The sequence below is a fragment of the Cyprinodon variegatus genome, unplaced genomic scaffold (assembly GCF_000732505.1).
Source record: "Cyprinodon variegatus isolate N-32 unplaced genomic scaffold, C_variegatus-1.0 Scaffold674, whole genome shotgun sequence".
Taxonomy (NCBI): Eukaryota; Metazoa; Chordata; class Actinopteri; order Cyprinodontiformes; family Cyprinodontidae; genus Cyprinodon; species Cyprinodon variegatus.
In genome coordinates this window covers 165541-184772 of record NW_015151127.1, presented here as the reverse complement: position 1 = coordinate 184772, position 19232 = coordinate 165541, and the positions used below count along the sequence as shown (strand labels likewise).

General features: G+C 37.9%; 1 protein-coding gene across 2 annotated transcripts; it reads right to left on the bottom strand.

Moving 5' to 3' along the window:
• Positions 1 to 4115: 4115 nt before the first annotated feature.
• On the bottom strand, positions 4116 to 18528 carry fbln7 (fibulin 7). 2 transcript variants are annotated; one of them, XM_015394135.1, is made up of 8 exons: positions 18246 to 18528; positions 16247 to 16412; positions 10847 to 11023; positions 7066 to 7191; positions 6842 to 6979; positions 6279 to 6416; positions 5806 to 5944; positions 4116 to 4930 (listed from the first exon to the last, which is right to left on the bottom strand). In XM_015394135.1, the coding sequence occupies exons 1-8, from the start codon at positions 18321 to 18323 to the stop codon at positions 4558 to 4560; spliced, it is 1335 nt and encodes a 444-aa protein (XP_015249621.1). In that variant the 5' UTR covers positions 18324 to 18528; the 3' UTR covers positions 4116 to 4557. The 2 variants fall into 2 exon arrangements, with proteins under 2 accessions (XP_015249621.1, XP_015249622.1); XM_015394136.1 differs by having other exon boundaries at positions 16247 to 16409.
• Between the last annotated feature and the right edge of the window lie 704 nt (positions 18529 to 19232).

Genomic DNA, 19232 nt, shown 5'->3' with positions numbered 1-19232 from the left:
GGTGTGTGTCTGTTTCATACGAAATTAGGTTATTTCCTTATTTATTTCTGTTTCAAGTGAACTTATACGTTAATCGGTTGTGTTTATGTCTGTTTACTGTACAGTGTGTTTACAGCGTGTTTCCATTTGGAGTCTGCAGTATCCTAAATATGTGGTCTGCTTCAGGTTTGTGGTCTTTACTGATTAAAATGATCCGGCTAACAAAAAAACTCAGTAACATCCATGGTCGTTCAGTTTTAAATCTTTTTCGGCTTTCTGAAATGACTGGCCTGCCAGACTTCCGTGTGTCTCCTTTCGTTTTTTTTTATAAATGTAACAGCTTGACTCATTCCGTTTGTCTTGGCGACGTCATCACACATTGTGGGTAATTTGGTCAGCATAAAGTAGGCTGACCACATGAGCGGCTTTATAATATCTTCATTGCATTTTTTGTATTGGTTGGAAACCTGGAAATATTTGTGCTTATGATGGCAAACTGCTCTGCGATATAAAACTGCAGACACCTGCTGCCGACCTCAGATTATTTGCACAGGTGTGTTTTCGCTCAGTTATGTTTTTTTTAATGATTCCACAGCGGGAAGTGTTTGGATAAGAGAATTTTTTTTTTTTGTCTTTTTCCTTTCTGAAATTGACCTGAAGTATTGCAGTTGAACCCTGCAACATCAGGGTGTCCTTTTTTCACAATCTGTACAACACTCAATAAATATTTTTTTGAATTCAGAAGCGTGTTTGATCATTCAACTGACCCAAACTACCACTTTTATGGAGGAAAATTTAGGGAGAGCTTTATGACCACATCAATGATTCAGTTATCTGCCTGCAATAACATGAAGGTGGTATGAATTTCAGACCAAAAAGTAATTAACCAACCATCAACCTTCGGTGTGGTAGAATCATGGTGTGGGCTACTAAGTCTATACCAGAAAACCAAAAGAATTAGTTAAACCTAAAAAACATAAATCATCAAATTGAGGTGTAGCTTGATAAAGGAATAGTGATAGTGATTTTTTTATTTAATTTACTTTGATCTGGTTGGATTAAATATCTAAAACTAGAATAGAATAACTCAGATACACTGCTAAGTACTAAATAAACATGGCATCATGCATAGGTAAACTTCAGACTGAAATATATCTGTAGACACACTTATATTTTTGTTGCTGTAATGCATATTAGTCGGATCTGTTGATCCATCCTTACTGACTTCTAAGTTAGTTTAGTGGAGCTTTTACATCAAACCTTTGTTGGTGGACAACAGTGGATCCCAGTTTAACATGTGCTCCTTTTTTTTTTTTAAGTTATGCACATCATTAAGCCTTCTGTTCAGCAGTTATTAGATTACTTCAGTTCTGCTGAGACTTAAAATTGGATTCCTATAGTCAATACTGTTAAGCTGAGTTCAGTTTCAGGATATGTACACAGAAAAAACTTGCTGTAAGTAACAAAAATTGCAGAACAATGCTGACTAGCACCAGTTGCAGAGGGAAGGTTCACCGCAAATGGGGATAATAAAGTTCACGGAAGCTCTGTTCAAGTATTATTTGAATAATAACCCACATTCATATACTTCTGTTTACTTTGTTTACAATGGGTAAAATGTAAGGTGTTACAGGTGTAAACAAGCACTTTACTTTTTGTCATTCTGTGTATTACTGAGTTTTCAAAAGTATTAATATTCCTAAATAGAGCCACAAACTCAGCAAGAAAACATGGAGAGCATCTTCAAACATCACTCTTCAAGTCTTACCACAGATGATACATTTTTATTCTGGTCTGGACTTGGACTAGGCCATTCTAACACATACATGTGTTCTCATCAACCAGTTTTAGTCTGTGAGGGAGGTAAACTTGTCTGGTTTTAACAATAAACTTAAAACTTTTCTCTTTGACAAAGCATATAGTTAAAGTGGCTCAGGTTAACCAGAGCTATCGCTTTAGTTATGCTGCTATAGACCTAGACTGCTGGAGGACATAGGGACCACATTACTTCAACCTTCTTTATTCTTTTTATGTTGTGCCATTCCGCAGTGCTTGTTAGTTCCGCTTATAACTTTATAATCTCTCTGCTTTTTCTGATCTGGCCCTGTTCAGCTGTGACATCATCCAGGAGAAAAATATCAGTTTTGTTTGTTGTTCTAATTTTACACACTAAGTGCATATCCCTCCCTTTAAATTATGGATTTCATGCAAAGGTATCAAAGTAAGGCAGCTGACTCCCTATTCATCATTTTTTATTTATTTAAAATCTTTATTTTCCTGCTTTCACACTGTAGCTGCAATGTGATAACGTGAAAAAGCGGCTCTTTAACAGCTCTAAGCCTTGCATATTTCTCATGTAGTTTCCTTTCTACTTAAAATGGTGAACTTCAAACAGCCCGTGTGTAGGACTGAAGCAGTACTTAGCAACCTAAAATTTGGTTATCACTGCCTCTGAGGCACGTAGTCATCTGAGGAGAAGAGTGTAACGTCGGGACACGTGTTTTGATTTTTCTGAAAGCATGCAGCTCTCTTGGCCTCTTTTATTGCGACGTAAACCCCTGGATGGAGACAAGAGAGGAGGACGGTGTGGCCAGTTAGGAAAACATGTGGTGAGCATTAGCTTCGTTTTTTTTTCTCAATGATAAAAATATGCAATGAGATATGTTCTTAAGATGTGACAGTTGCTGTTCCTTATATGTAAGTCAAATAAAAATAGTCACCGTGTTTTTTTCCCCTCTCCAAGACATTTGGGTAATGCTTTGACTTGTATCACCAAGGAGATTTTTTCCTTCATGGGTTACATTATTGAGAACACATTCCTCCCTACCCTTTTATCCTTTCATCAAGAAGGCCTTTTGCAGCAATCCAACCTTCATTTATCAGCTATGCAAGGGTTTGCATTTCACTCATTATAATTCAATCCCCAGTGCTAGCTGAATGAAACAAATACCACCATCAGGACATTTAATAGTCCACTGTCTTGCATCAAGAAAAGCACTTCTAATACGTGTTGAAATATCAGAGTGGCTTTATTGTAGCAATGTTTGAGATTTTTAGAATATCAGAGGGTTTGTGTAACATGTCAGAAACAGTCTGACTGCACTGTGAAAAAAATCAGAGTATTTCTGCATAACATACAGATTATGACATTAAGAGATAAACGCTGCTGCTGGATGAACATCAATGCAAGCTTTGGCAAAATAAAAAACAAAATCACAATAAACAGTATAGGGTAAGATTTGCACATAAGATGTTAGTTACACTTTAAAATCCACCAAGAATGTTTCCAATAAATTAGAGCTAAAACAAGCCCTGATGTCATGTAGGGATGTTTATCAGGCTTCTACATCAGCTTCTACACATACATAATGATTCTCTTGACCCAGATTATATGAATTATGCTGCTGTGAAAACATATAGCTTGTGACTGAAAATAACTGATATTCCTAGATGAATATTTTTATTCATTAAAGGAAATTCTATCAAAATGAACCTAGGCATTCAGCCACATTGAATGTTTTATTTTTTCTTGGTTTTGACTAGACCTGTTTGAAACCTTCATGGTTTTTTGAGTCAGAGGTAATATTTCTGCCTTGATGCATAATGTAGAAGTTTGAGCCTAAGGTCACAAATCTATGGTTCAGCATTCTCATGGAAAATGATTTCTTGGTTACATCAATTACAGGAAATCATTCAGGCAAAACAAACAAAAAAACTGTCCCAAGATGACCTCCATGTCAGACTCTCAGGATGATGGTCTTTCTTTGACATACTATGGTAGTTTTACACCAGATGTAATAGAATGCAGACTTTTCAGAGCTTTATACTTTTATCTCATAAGTTCACAAAATATTTATTTTATTTCTATTTTAGTTAGCTGTAGTTTTGGCCTTCTGACTTCCTAGTGCATGCCTTTTTTAATCCATAGTCATATTTACCTCTTTTGATGTCATTTTGTTGTTCTCACCACTATTCAATGCTTTCTCTATATGCAATTAATGGTTTGCAATAGACTAGACCCTTAGATTAAATCTATGCTTAACCTTTCAACACCAAGATGATTTACTTTTCTATTCTCCTCTTGGATTTCTTTAAATCAGGACATAGCCTGTTGTTTTTTAGCCTACAGTACTTCATTTAGCCTACATCATTTGAGAGACACGTCCTTATAAACAGCCGATATCTGAACTGTGACTTGCTGGTAAAATTCAACTTAGGTCTTATACATCTTTAGTCAATTAAAGTTGATTTATGATTTAGAAAAGGGGCAAAGAATGTGTTGAGCTATTTTCCCTTAGTATATTAAATCACCATTTGAAAACAGGATTTTTGTCTGACATTAGAAAATGATTAATGACCTGAAACATTTATTTGCACCAAATAAGCAACAAAAGAGGATATGTATATTTTTTTATGACAGTGTACAACAACCAGCCCTCATTTTTAGACCATATTAGAAAGATGTATTAAAGCATGTGTGACGGCTTACACATTTTCTTTTCCACCTTGGTGGCCTTTGTGCGCTCTTCCTTGTTCCTGCAAAGTTCTTTGAGCTGTGCTTCTCCTCCAGGTTCACCCTCAGAAATTATAAGGCGAAACTAGAATGTGGACTTTTGCAACGTGTTTGGCCTGAAAGCTGCGATCAGCGTATTCGGACATCTCCACATCGACACTGACCTCATGAGGCCCACGAAGCTGCTGTACCAGTATCAGCTCACCTGTCTGTCTGTCTGAGCGCTGCATGACGAAGATGCCTCGGGAGTTCCCCCCAGCTATACCGAAGCGCAGGCTGTCTGGTCCTGTGCGGCCGGGGGCGGCTGCGGTTGCCATGCGGAACAGCGTGGCAGGAGTCTGCAGGTTGGAGGGAAGGGACAGGTAGTGGAACGACAGGGTCTTAGGAGCCAGATGGCAGGAGCGGCTGTTCATGGGACAGGGGTTTCTCTCACACTGACTGCAGGATAAAAAGATACAAGTTCAATCAGACAGACTCCATTAGGTTACAACAAATGTGTGTGCAACTTTAAGGGAAATAAAAATACATAATGAAGATCCTCCAGTAAAAAAGGTAACACAGAACAAATCCAAGTTTAGAAACTGTTCAGACTTATCACTGTAGGCATGATGTAGTTTAAATGTGCTAAACATAAGAACACTTGGAAATTAAAGAATATTTCTAATTTATTTTTTATGCAAAATGTATATTAAAAGTTATTATAAAAATGTTCAATAGAAAGCAAACAAACTGATCAATAAACACATAACTCAGTAACACCAGTTCTGTCAGGAGGAATGAGCCAAATTTCAGTTAAACTTGTCAGAACCTTGAATAGGGATGTTAAAAAATACAATTTAAAAGGCAGCTCAGCTAATATACAAAATGTGCATAAACATCTGAAATGAAAGAAAGTGCTAAAAAAAAAACTGAGAAACAACCACAAAAAAACTTGGTACACATCTTTCTGTTTTTTAGGTAATATAACTTAGTTGGCTAAACTGAACTTAAAGAGGAAAATAAATTATCATCTTACATCAATAAGAAAAAAAAATCAGATGTGAATTTATATAAATGACCTTCACCGTATGTCCCACTGACCTTAGAAAAGTTTTAAAAGATTCACCATGGTCTTCTTTTCACTTCACAAAAACCAAACAAAGCCTGAGTCTTCTCGTCTAAATAACAGCTCATATAAAACCCAACCAGAATTTCCCTCCAAATATTTTATCTGGAAAACCCTGAGGAGGTCAAAATATGTTTTTTTTTTGCCACAGTTGTGGAAGTCATGTTTCAATGATTTTTTTTAGTACTTCTGGGCTGTGTCCACTTACAAAGGAGATGTCTTGACGTAGCTGATGTTGCCATGGGAACGGGGACACTCAGGGTTGACGCATCGAAAGCTTCCCCCAGTGTTGATGCAAGACGTACCTCTGCTACAGTTATGCTTCTGGCTTAAACACTCATCCACATCTGGAAGACAAACAGCAGTGGCAAAGGACTGACACCCTGGTTCATGGTGTGGATACTGGGGTGGGGTTGGTGTTCTGTGGCCTTTTAGGTTTTCTTTTTTTTTTAGTTTAGTTTCTGTTGAATGTGTTTTTGCAGGAAAAACGTGAGGTCATGTTTTCCAGCTGCAAAGCACCATTACCTTTAGGGGTGAAGTATGAAAGCAAAACTGGGGCATTAGAAGGACATCTCTGGTGAAAGAACAGATATCAGGCTGTATGGACATGCATACCGTGGCAGTTCTGCAGCCAAAGGCACGTGAATGAGCCTTTGTCCTCAGCTCCACCCTGTCACTCACCTTCACAGGTCCGCCCATCTGGAAGTAACTTGTAACCAACAGGACAGGAGCAGTGGTATGACCCAGGGATGTTCACACACTCATGGAAGCAGAGTTTCCCTCCTTGGTCCAACCGATACACTTCACATTCATTAACATCTGCAAAAAAAGAAAAAAATTACTGTTTACTTTAATCTTCCACAAATACTTTTGCACTGCCTCTTTTTTAGCTACTCCTGAAAAAAAATCCCTCTTCTTTCAGAACTCGTGAAGTAAAGACATAAACAACTAAACTCTGACCTAAATGTATGCTAATCAGCTCGGGATATTCAAGAGGATTATATGGTTTAGTGCAGACCCGCTTCACACATTGCTCTCCCTGTTGCAGCCAGAAGAGAAAAAGTTTTTTTGGCCTTCAGTGATATTTTTCTGCTGTAAAGTCTGTTCAACATCTGTGATTTGCAGCGAACCCTGCAGTCACAGGGAGCTGCTCTGTGGCTGACCTTATATTCCAAGGAGGATAACCAGCCAAAGGAGAATTTCCCCACAGGGATTAATTAAGTTAACCAATCATTACAGCTCACCCTGGCAGATGCTGTTGTCAGACGTGCCACTCATGTGGAAGCCTGCATCACAGCTGCAGTGCTGGGCTTGGTTGATTTGGGCACAGCGAGGTCTCCGACTAAACGCCGGATCGTTCATCACACTCCATTCGGGCGGTGCTGCATCAAGCAGGTCACAGTTTAAAGAGCATTAGCAGACTGACATGCAGCTCCAAATAAACCAAGCAACACATATGGTTACTCACCAGTTTGGGTTTGGTGCTGGCAGTGGGAGCCGCTCCAGTTATGGGGGCAGGTGCATTTGTATTGGTTTACACCTTCCACACACGTACCTCCATTTTGGCAGGGGTTACTCACACACTCACTTATATCTGCAGATATGAAAAATAAACAAATATCCTCTCATTTTTTTGAAGTGACAACATAAATGTCCGGAGTAACATATAAACCTTTTAGATAAGGGGCTGGAATTCCAGACCGGAAAGCGTTTGATTCCACTACTGACATTCAACAATTATTAAGTCATTTTCATTGATGGAAGGTCCTTGTGCCAACATGCAACATTTAAGGCATTTTAAAACATATGAAGTATTTTATTATGCCTGGTTCTGTAGTAAAAAAAAAATATCTTCTTGATTACAATTTCAGATGTACATCGTCTTGTAAAAGTATTTATTATCCTGGAGCACACGCTTCAATATATTTCATTGAGACTTTATGGAATAGTCCGACACAAAGCAGTGCATAGTTAGGTGGAAAATATATTCTGTATAGGTTTAGGAATTACCAGTTAAAAAATAACCATCTGAAAATGTGGTGCATATGTATTACTCATTGCATTATGAAATACAGTGCAACAATCTGCTCAGAAGTTCACCAACACAAGCTCACCTGTGTGCAGAGGTGGGTAGAGTACCTAAAATTTTTCCTCAATTAAGAGTAGCACTACTTAAACATGTTTTTATACTCAAGAAAAAGTAGAACGTTGTCATCCAAAGAAATAATCAAGCAAGAATAAAAACTTACTTGGTATAATGGCTTAATATCTTGTAATTGCTGGAAAATTGTATTTATTGTATTAAATTATGTCATCTTTGAAATAAATAACTGAATAGTTTAGTCTATTTGGAAATTCTGAATATAATTTTTTGGTACACAAAAGATTGTTTGGTTATTAAAACATGTTTAAAAGTGTTATTCAGTTAAAATAGAAAATGATAGATAGATAGATAGATAGATAGATAGATAGATAGATAGATAGATAGATAGATAGATAGATAGATAGATAGATAGATAGATTATAGGTTAGTAGATAGATAGGTTATCCTGTGCTGTTTTCTGTATTTGTGCTGCTATTTATGTGGGCTGCTGGATGACATAGGGACTACTTTTTCAAATTCTGATTCATTCTATTTATATTCTCAAATTATGCAGTATTTTCCAAGTTCCAGTTATAACTTTGTTCTGTCTGCTTTTTCTCAAAGTAGCTTAATGTGGCCTCTTCCTGTTTGGCTGTGACACCATCCTGGATGAAAATATCAGCTATTCTGCTGCCATGAACATCTCTGTTTATGGATATTGGAGCTTGGCCTGTTTCCAGTGTAGTCCTGTTTCTTTTACTGTAACTAGCAGAATTGGCTTGGAGCTCATCTGCCTGGCTGTGTGTTTCCTGGACGAGATGTATGTCTGCTTCTTTTTCTTTTTCTGTTTCTATCTCATTGAAGCCCAGTCAACTTCCGCAGATGTCCGCTCACACTGAGCCTGGTTCTGCTGGAGGTTTCTTTCTGTTAAAGGGGAGTTTTCCTCTCCACTGTGGTTACATGCATCCTCGGTGTGAGGGATTGCTGAGGATTCAATGGCAAAAGGCAATCAAAGTTTGTCCCCAACAGGCTCATCCAGGAGGAGCATGTTTGCAAATCAATGACTGGATGCAATCAGCTGGTTTTCCTTACCAATTTGTCTGTATTATCTCTTTAAGGTCCCTTGAGATAACATGTATTGTGAATTGGTGCCATTTAAATAAACTGAATTGATTTGAACAAAATAGTTTGATATTTATTTAACACCAGTGTGAATTATCAAAAGTTAATATTAAACACTAGTTCTGATTTTATTGAGCCCTAATGTGTTGTGTTATCGTTTTACAATTTACACCGGTGTTAGTCATTCACCCACACATTTACATACTAAGGTAAATTGTAGCCGCAGCTATCTTGGAGCATACTGACAGAAGCAAGGCCGGTGGAAACTGGTGTTCCATGGCCCTCTGATCACCATTAGAAGCCGATGGTGGTGAAGTGTCTTACTCAAAGACAATAAAATAAAGAAAAAGTTCTCACGCAAAATGACAAGACTGTTGATTTTACAACACTGATTGAGGCAGACAGAGCTGGGATTCTCTGGCCCAGCCCTGTCACTTTACTCATTAGCTCACCATTTTACTGCATAAAGCCAATGACATCACTCAATAAAACTTGTTTTTTGCCGCTGTCTCACTCTAAGAGTTGTTCTGTTCTTCAAGCAAACACATTACATAGGTCATTCTAGAAGAAACTCTATAAATGCTCTTTATGCACTGAGATGATTTATTTAACTCCCCAGGTTAATAGCAACTCTTTGGAGAAATTAACTCCCGCGTAGTTGAATTAGACTAAACAAGAGTAAGGAATTAACCCTGTACTTTCAACTTACAACACCAACACATAATCTAACATTTTGCTTTGTAAAAAAATCCAGTTGTGAATTGGTGACAAAAAGGCCATTAATGTGACCGAGATCGAGTTGTTTTGCAAAGATGAATAGATAGAACCTTTTTTTTCCGGCGTTGCAATGCTTTGATGGTGTCAGGGGCATAAATAACTTTGTATGAACAATTTTTGTTTTACTTTTTGAAATAAAATAAAGACATCGGTATAGACTCAGTAATTTTCATTCAGCAAACATATTTAGTGATGATTGCCTCAAAAAAACATCTATTATTTTTATTAGTGCAAATTTAAGCTTTATTTTGCCAGGGTAAGTTTTGGTTTTTATAAAAATCTTACAAAATGCAACACAAAAGCACTCCAATACATATTGCAAGGACTCCACTCTGCAATGAGCTCAATGTAAATAGACTCAAATTCACCCCTAAATAAAAAAAATGTAGAAATTACAAGCAGCTGCTACCCTCTCAACTGTAAACCAAATGACAAGCAGTCCCTTTAATATTTATTTGGCTTCTCTGGTGGTTACCACTGGACCATGTCATGAAAAGACATGCTGCACTCTATGCGATATTTTTAAACTTCTTTTAGTATTTAGGGGATTCTGGCTCTGTAAATGATTTTTTGAGAAATAAGTAAACATGTAGCTTTTCTGCTGAGTAGAAAAACATGAACTGGAATCCTATGCTTTGCAGAATCAAGCCCCATCATGTTATTTCAACGAGGAAAGTCAATAAATCTATGTTCATGTTCAACTGAGTGTGATACTTGAAATATTTTAGAGAAACCTGCGATCAGTTCAGGCAGAAATTACTATCAGTAGCATGCCTGGCATACTTCTGAGCTATCAGACCCTACTCTGGTTATGATGGTTGGCCCTAACCCCATCTTAGGATGTCTGACAAAGAATTGCAGAAACATGAGCAGCAGGGAGGGGTGCTGATGCCTGGTGGCTTATCTTACAGTAGCCCCGGCTCTGTTGGTAATAAAGAAAGAAACCAACAGGGGAAAGCACCCCTCAGTGGAATGTAGTGCAGGTGTTATTCTGTGTTCACAGACATTCAATCCCAATTTAACAAGTCATTCATTCAAAACACCAAAGAATCCCAGTCCCTCTGAAGAAAGACTTTTTATTTCTCCTTTATCTGTGCACAGCTGTTTGGTTTTCTGAGTTGAAGTTTCTCTCAGTAACCTAAAAATTAATTACTTCATACCTCCTAATAGTTTTAGTGATATATTAGGACAAGAAGGAGATAAAAAGGTACTTTTAGAATAAATGGCAGATCACAACATGTTACAGTATTCTTCAACTGTACCTCACCTTTACAAATTGCACTGACACCAGACCAGGTGCCATTGTCTCGACAAACCCGGGTAGAAGAACCGATAAGCTGGAACCCCTGTGAGCAAGTGAAATGGACTTCATGCCCAACAAAATGCTTTGAGCCGAATTTTGTTCCATGAGCAGGGGCTTCTAAGGAGGGGCAGGTGGTCGGAGCTGCGGGAGAAAGAAAGAGCATGAGAGGAAGTAGGGTCACATGTGCAGTAAGCCTCCCAACATCCTCTGGCATTCCTGGCCTGGGGATATACACGTGTCACTGGGCAGCATAGATCGTTCATGGAAAACAAATGTAAGAATGCCTCATTTACAGTCAACCAGTGCAGTACCCACCACTGTTATGGGTCAGTGAAGTCCCACAAGTCAAAATTTATTTCAGCTATTATGCTTGAAAGTTGAATAATCAAATTATATAACACTGTTATTGGAAAAGATTTTTTGGCTTTAATGAGACTCCTGTTCTTCCTCAAAGCTAACCTCCTGCAGTTAGATGTTTGTTTTTCTGCTTTCGTGATTTAAACAAAAAACATTTAGAGAGTTAACCTTTCACAAAATGTTAGTAATTTCCAATCCTTTTTTAAGTAAACAACAGGACACGTCTGTCTAACTAAACATTTTCTGAACATGTTTTACAGTTCAGAATAAAAGAACAAAAGAATAAATAAAAACACCAACATATTTTAAGAGAATTAGTAATCCTTCGAAAATCAAGATTCCCTTCGATTATAAAACAACCAGTAGCCATAAAAAAAATATCTATTGAGAGATTAATTTATAAACTCTTGATGGTGCTTTTGCCTTTCAAACTGATCGAGGATCCTGCACAGAATTTTACCTTTTCCAAGGACTGTGGCTTTCTGGACGGAGATCTCGGATGTTGTGCCTTCCACATCCTCTCTAGGTCTTCTAGGTCTTCTCTCAGCCCTGATTATTACCTGAGGTTTCCCTGTTCCTTCTTTCTGATGTCACTTGGTATTGCAAAATTGATCACCACCACCTTCTTCCTCTGCTTGAGCACCACCACTAGTTCCAGACCTTATTCAGCACAGTTGTTCCTGTACTGTTTTCATCCATGACAGTGGTTTTGACACCTATACCACCAACAGATAGCTGAATTGGCTGATATAATCAAATCCTTCCAATGGGTATAGTGCAGGGGTGTCAAACTGGTTCCATAAAGGGCCGTGTGGCTACATGTTTTATTTCCAGCCAAGCAATAGCACATCAGACTTCATTCATCTCATCAAGTCATCATGTTCAGATTGGAATCCCTTAATGAGACGACTGGAGTCTGGTGTGCTATTGCTTGGTTGGAAAGAAAACCTGCAGCCACACGGCCCTTTTTGGAACCAGTTTGACACCCCTGGTATAGTGGGTCGGACTGAAGGACAGCAGAGAAGCACTGATCATTGCCTCACAGGAACAGGCCTTGAGAAGCAGAGAAAAAGGAACCCAGGTCTCAGGTGCAGGCTATGCAGAGAGGCCTTTGAAATAACACTACATCTTACAGCAGGGTGTAAGATGCTAGCAGGAAGGGAATACATGTAATGCTTTAGCCAAATGGCTGGTGTATTGTACTGAAACATCTATCCAGAATACAACATGGAGCCTTGGATCAAAATGGGAGCAACCTTCCAAGGGGGTTGAGAATAACTGAGCTAAGATCCTGTGAGTTCTAGATACAAACAGACAAAATGCTAGTAGCCAACCCAACCAGATCATTGATAAGCAGCCATAGGGGTCAATGTGGCCATGTCTAAGGATGTGAACATCAGGAAAAAAGAAATGGGATGAACACCAAAGCCTCAGGCAAGAACTAGAAAGAACCTGGAGAAGATTAGTCTACAAACTTAAACTGCTAATGTTTAGATAGCAGAGTAGAAGGCAACTCTTTACAAATGATTTTAAGCAGCTTAGGGTTTCAGCAGTTTACATTTTTCTATGAGTTTGTTCCAGGTTAGTGGATCATAAGAAGTGAAAGTTGCTTCTCTACATTTTTTTCTAGTTCTGGGTATGAAGAGAAGACTTAAACCAGAAGACCTGCAAAGTCGGAGTGGTGATACACTGAGAGCAAGTCTGTAATTTATTTTGGTGCTTAGCCAGGATGACCTGGTTTCTTGGGGTTTAAATATGGCATAAAACAGAATCACATATACACTCTTTCAGACAGGGCAAAAGGATAGAAAGTGCTATTTTTAAGATAAGTTAGATGTATTTTGATCTTTGCATTTCAGAAATAGAAGAAAATAAATAGGCAATACACATAAATGCACCCATATATGACAACAGCAATGATTAATTTAAAATATCTTTGACTTTGAAAACTTAACCTGAAGGAGGGAGGTGCTATATTTGTCCACACCCTCATTAAGGAAGATGGAAAGATTTTTTTTTTAGAAATAAGGAATAAAAGCAAGAGGCTTTTCTGTCTTATCATCATAAAATAAAACATATGGAGTAACTAATTCACTGGCAAATTTAATGGGGCTGTGCACTTTAGTGAGGAGACATATTCTATTTACAAACATTCTAGACGGTTAATACGTGAAAAAGCACATTGTGTTCACTAGGCTACTTTATTTTCCAAAGGTTTGTAGAGCCTTGTGACCATGCATAAGACTTTGAGATACAGAAAAGAACCTGAAGCTGTCACTGATTCTTCCAACAGCAAAGAGATCAAAATCATATTAAGAAAGGTCCATAGAAATGGTTTACGAGGCACAAACCAATCTTCTTTGATGGGCACCTAAGACCTAAATCTTAAAGAAGATGGGTAAGGTCAGCTTAGAATAGTTCACAAGGCTCTGCAAGACTGGCAACCAGTCCAGGGTGTATCCTGCCATTTGCCCACATCACATCCCGACTCTGATGGACAAGCAGTACAAGATGGATGGATAATTGACAATGGAAGTCTCTGAATTTTGCAGCATCTAAAGAGATTTTTTTATGGTCAAAAGTTAAAGACCTTTCTATCTTTCTCCCCGGGTGCTCCAATCTTTTGAAATGTTGTGGGAGAATATAAAGTTCATCTTTTTTCAAAACAAATTTATAAAGTATAAAGAATAGGGATACTCATTATGGTCCCTAAAACGCAATAATGCTGAATGGGTTTATACTTCCATTAACGATCTTCACCAGAGCAGCTAAGAAGTATAATTGCCTTCCTCAATATTACAAAGATCTTCAGCTATTGTCATGCTAAATCAGAAAAAAAAACATTACATTAATTATCCTTAAGCAGTATATGTGAAACAACTATCATCTATCCAATTCTGATATTTCGATTGTTTAGGTCCCCCTACATCTCAGTGTATTCACTGGAAAAATGAAGCTGGCTTATAAATGTGTAAGTGTAAAAAGTATATGATTTTTAGCCTATTTGTGTGTCTTTCCATCTCTTCATTTGTCTGAGGTTTTATTGCTCTGTATAAAATATCAGCCTCCTCCTCCTGTCCTCTGCAGCCCTCCTCAGAGAGTTATGAGCTGGATGGTCCATCATGAACAAATTTGTCCCAGAGTCCGCTGCCAAGCAACACAATTCCACAAATCCACTTCCCCTGTCAAGTACCAAGCTCTGTAACTGAGAAAGCCTTGAACTGCTGAATGACTCCATTATCCAATAACCCAGGAAGCTTCATCTGGCTTTCTGTTGTCACTCACTGAGTAAGAATCCCGTTTGAAGATCAACTTTGACAAGGGAGTTGCTCCAAAAGTATCGTAAACCTGATATTATGGAATATTTGGTTTTCTTCCACTTGACTGTCCTTCAGTGGAAACCTCCAACATAGACTGGATGCATTAACTTGTAAAAGTATCCATAGCCATAACACTTTTCATTTTTAGAGAAGGTATAACCCCAAACACAGATTTAGGATTTGTAAAGATGTGTGAAGTGGGATGAGCATTTGTATAAAGCCCGCTGCATTGATGCTTTGTGCAGCTTTTTGCCTCATTTACTTCCACAAACCTTTTGAAGTATGTCTCTACCAGCTGCCCACATTCTTTCAGTAAAAATGGCTCATTCCATTCAGATTGGACAAAAAAACTGGAAAAAAGAATGTTTTAAGTTATGCAGCAGAGTCTCAGTTGAGTCTAGATCCGGACTCCATTCTAACACAAATAGTATTCCATACAAACTGTTGCATTTTACTTCCAATAAGGGCCACCAAATTACATATGCAATCGATTTTTTAGTATGCGCAAATGTTAAGACATGCAATTGGTTTTGGTTTCGCCCATTAAAATGAGAATATTCAATTGATCCCGGAGGGTAGTCACCAACTGACCAATCAGCAATCTCGATTTGTCCTGAAGTGGCCCACTCTCGTAGTACCAGGACTTTGCATTAGGAGAGCATTATTTACTCACCCTGTTCAATAACAGTAAAAGGAGTAGAACACAACGTCCCTCACAGCCAACATGCCTGTGTCCATTATACTTCCTCCGGTTTGTGGAAAGTGTCTTGATTGATTTGTATTTTCCCATATGCAGAACGATCCTGCAGTTGCATCACGTCAGTTGAACAGTGTAAAACAAACACCGATCGTCACTATTTTTAATCAATTTTAATTTTTCTATTGAAAAAAAAATGTTTCAATCCTTCCCTGTCTGTTTATTAATAGCATCCACAGCATAACGCTGACAATATCATTTTTCATCATGATAATCAGTGTGTTTAGGCTTATGTACAGTGAAAATGTCTTCTTAAGGGTTCATTTTATAAGCAGCTCAGAATATCTTAAAATGCAAGACTGTAAGTGCAGTCATGTAAAATTAGACTAGTGGATGGCTGATATATAGTCAGTCATTTTCCTTCAGAGCTGTGGATCTCTGTAGCTCCTCCAAGTTACCATGAGCTTCCTGGCTCCTTTTCTAAATGATGTGACCCTGTCCATTTCAACAGTACCTAATGTTGGTTTATCAGATACAATTTTAATAGAGTGCATTAAAGTTTTTCGTTGTAAAATGTGAAAACCGTCAAGGGATATCATCAATTTTGAAAGTACAATATAAAACTTTCTTTAGCCTTTACTGCATAGTAAATGATAATTTGACCTGAAAGTCTTTGCTGTGAAAATCTTTGCAGAATGTTGGGATACTTATCTAGCATGTTGTTATAAATTCTATTACAAAAATCTATTAATAAAGAGATATCTAAGGTATATTGTATAACATTTCAAATTGGAAAGCATCTACTTTTCTAAAAGCAGAAAATTCAAGGTTTTAATTTTATTCCTTACCACAAATTATATCATATCGGTATAAATACTAATTCACTCTCCTGCAATGCCAAGACTTATTAGGACTTAACATATTGTAAAAATGTATATATTTTTTCTTAAAGTTATCTCCTACAGAGAAGATTCATGTCTAATTACTCACCAGCCGACTGATCAGCTTGAGGTAACTTGGACACAGAGTTCTGAAGTGATGCCAGTTTTGACTTCATTATCCGGAGACCCTCTGTAAACCGAATCTCCTGGCCTTTCAAGAACTTCTCCATCTGACGCAGCACCCCGACCACCTGGTGCTTATCCATGCAGGACTGCTGGTAAAACACGAGGGGCCATGAACCAAAGAGTAGTGTGGAGGAGTCTTGGCGTAAAAAAGAAGATCTCAGAATACAATGGATGCATAAAGGGAAATGGTTAATTTTGTCTAATGGGGTCAAACCACGAATGGTGAATTAATACATCATCCAGATGTTTTAACATTAAAACAGAGTTCTCATGGTTACAAACGGTTCCTTATAATTAAAACCATATTAATAGATATATTTTAAGACTCGCCTTGATCTGTTTTGATGTCAGACCCTGCAGCTTTCTCATAAACCATCTTGGTTTATTACTCCCCTCACCTCCTTTCACTTCCACTACCACAACCACAGTGGCAGGCACAGCTGGACAAAAGCTGTCTGGGAGATGTTAGAGGAAACTTAGTCCAAACTGCTGTTCCTCTGTATCTTTTGCATGACCGCAGGTGAAGGGGCAGGCTCACTGGATGATCCAGCTCAAAAATAGCATGGCTGTCACACTTCCTTTGAGGAAAAAGCTCTAGACCCAAACCATTACAAAATTCCTCAAAGAAAGTGCCTCTAATCCTTTTAGAAGGGTTGTTAATCACAAGCTCACTGGGACAATTTCCCTTTGCAGCATACCTTAAATTCCTCCTCTGGCATACGGAAAACTTTGTACAATTGCAATTAGTCTCAGTACATTAGAACTGCAGCTCGGTCTAGCCTGTGCTTATTTTACCTGCTCCAGGCAAAGGGATGTGCCACCAGCTGACAAGACATGGGAAGATTCATATCCAGAAGTAAATTTTGTTTGTTTACAAGCTAAAATATGAGGGTAATTTCCTTTTTAGAGTTACTTTTAGTGGAAAAATTACATAATTTTAAAGTTTTTCACAATTTTTTATTGCAAATTCCAATGTATTAAATTGTGATTATGTGATATAAGCTGTAGGGCAAAAATTGTAAAGCTGAAGCTAAAACTACACATGACAGTAAAAACGTTTTAGAAATCAAAACCTGAAGATTGTGATGTATATATGTATTCAGCCCCCCATTACTCTAGTATCCTTAAAAATGAACCAATCCAATCAAGAGCCATCAAGGAAGTCACCTTAAAAATTAAACAGAGCTAATCTGTGAGTGATTTAATTCATCTATCCAATTTCCACATTTGGAGGGGCAGCTGCTTGCATCCTACAACCTAGATAGCTAGGCATGCATAGTGTGTGCATGTAGGCTGGTCTCAGTATCAATAACGTTCAGTGAATGACGGGTTCAGTGATGCATCATGAAAAAACATCCAGATTTTTCTGGCACTTTATATGGCGAAGAGTTAACACTGCATATACACACACCATCCCAACAGTGAAACATGGCGGTGGTAGCATCATGCTTTGGGATGCTTTTTTACACTGGGTTCAGGGAAGTTGATTGAAGTAGATTTGGGGATGGATTGGGATAGATCGTGTATAGAGAAATCGTGGATGAAAGCCTTTCAGGGGATGGAAAAGATTTGATATTGGGCTGGGGGTTTTGTTTTTCAGCAGGACACAGACCCCAAACATGAAGCTGGAGGAACCATTTCTTCAAAGTATATGCATGTGTTAGAAGTAGTGGCTGTTAGTGAAGCAAAGGTGGCTTTACCAATGGTGGAATTAGTAAAACCATTAATTTTGTTTTTAACATTTTGCAAATAATCCAAGTTGGTCTAATAACATAAAAGGAATTTAAGAGTTTAGTTTAAATCTAACTAAATGTTTTAAAGAAGTATTTTACAAGTACAGTAATCTCTTTTTGTTTCTGGATATATTTATAAATATGATTTACTTCTATTCTTCAAAAGTGAATAAACTAAATTCCTCTTACCTGAAGAGCTGCATGACCGTAGTGAAGAGTTGTCAAACACAGCAAAATCAAACACCTGCTTCTAATAGACAAAGCCATTTCTGAAAAAACAAAACCTGCAGTTCCTGTCGATGTCCCTTTAAATAATTGTGCGACTTCCGTTTTTCATTATCCTAAACAAATTCGCATAAAGACAATGAGACGGTTCAAATATGAGACGATGCCCATCAGGTGTCCGAAACAGAGATGCGCTTTTTTTCCTCGTCTGTCCTCTTGGAAAGTTTATCCCAGCCTCTCTGAGCTCTGCAGGCTGCCCTTTTGTTGCTTCAGCTAGAATCCCTCCCACACAGAGACTTTATGCAGTTTCTCATTTCATTTCTCTCTAGCTGACAAGAAGAAAAAAAACAATCAAATTAAATACAGTTTCGGTTAATAGATATAATATCTCTTCAACGTGAAGTCCCAATGGAAGGAATAGGATAAAAACAATTCCCTACTTTTGCAGGCTGTTTAAATAGAGTAATATAATTCAATTGATTTTAATAACCAAATAATATTCAGTTAAACATGAAACTCTTGTAAGAATATCGGTCTGTTGAAACATTTCATAAGCAGTTCCAAATAAAAACAATTCATTTTTTTATTTAGAGGGTTTTGGCGACACCTGCTGTTATATTTCGGAATTGCAGGTATGGCGTTGGCGTAATCAGCACAGGAGGACGTTGCCACCTTTTTCAAATAAATTCAGTTTATTTCTATAGCGCCAATTCACAACCCATGTCATCTCAAGGCACTTTACAGTTCACCAGATCATACAGTCAAATTGATTCAAGGTTTCTATCTAAGGAAAACCAGTTGATTGCATTGATTCATTGACTGGGAGGCAACCCCTCACACTAAGCATGCTTGTAGCGATAGTGGAGAGGAAAAACTCCCTTTTAACAGGAAGAAATCTCCAGCAGAACCAGGCTCGGTGTGAGCGGTCATCTGCCAAGGCCGTCTGGTGTT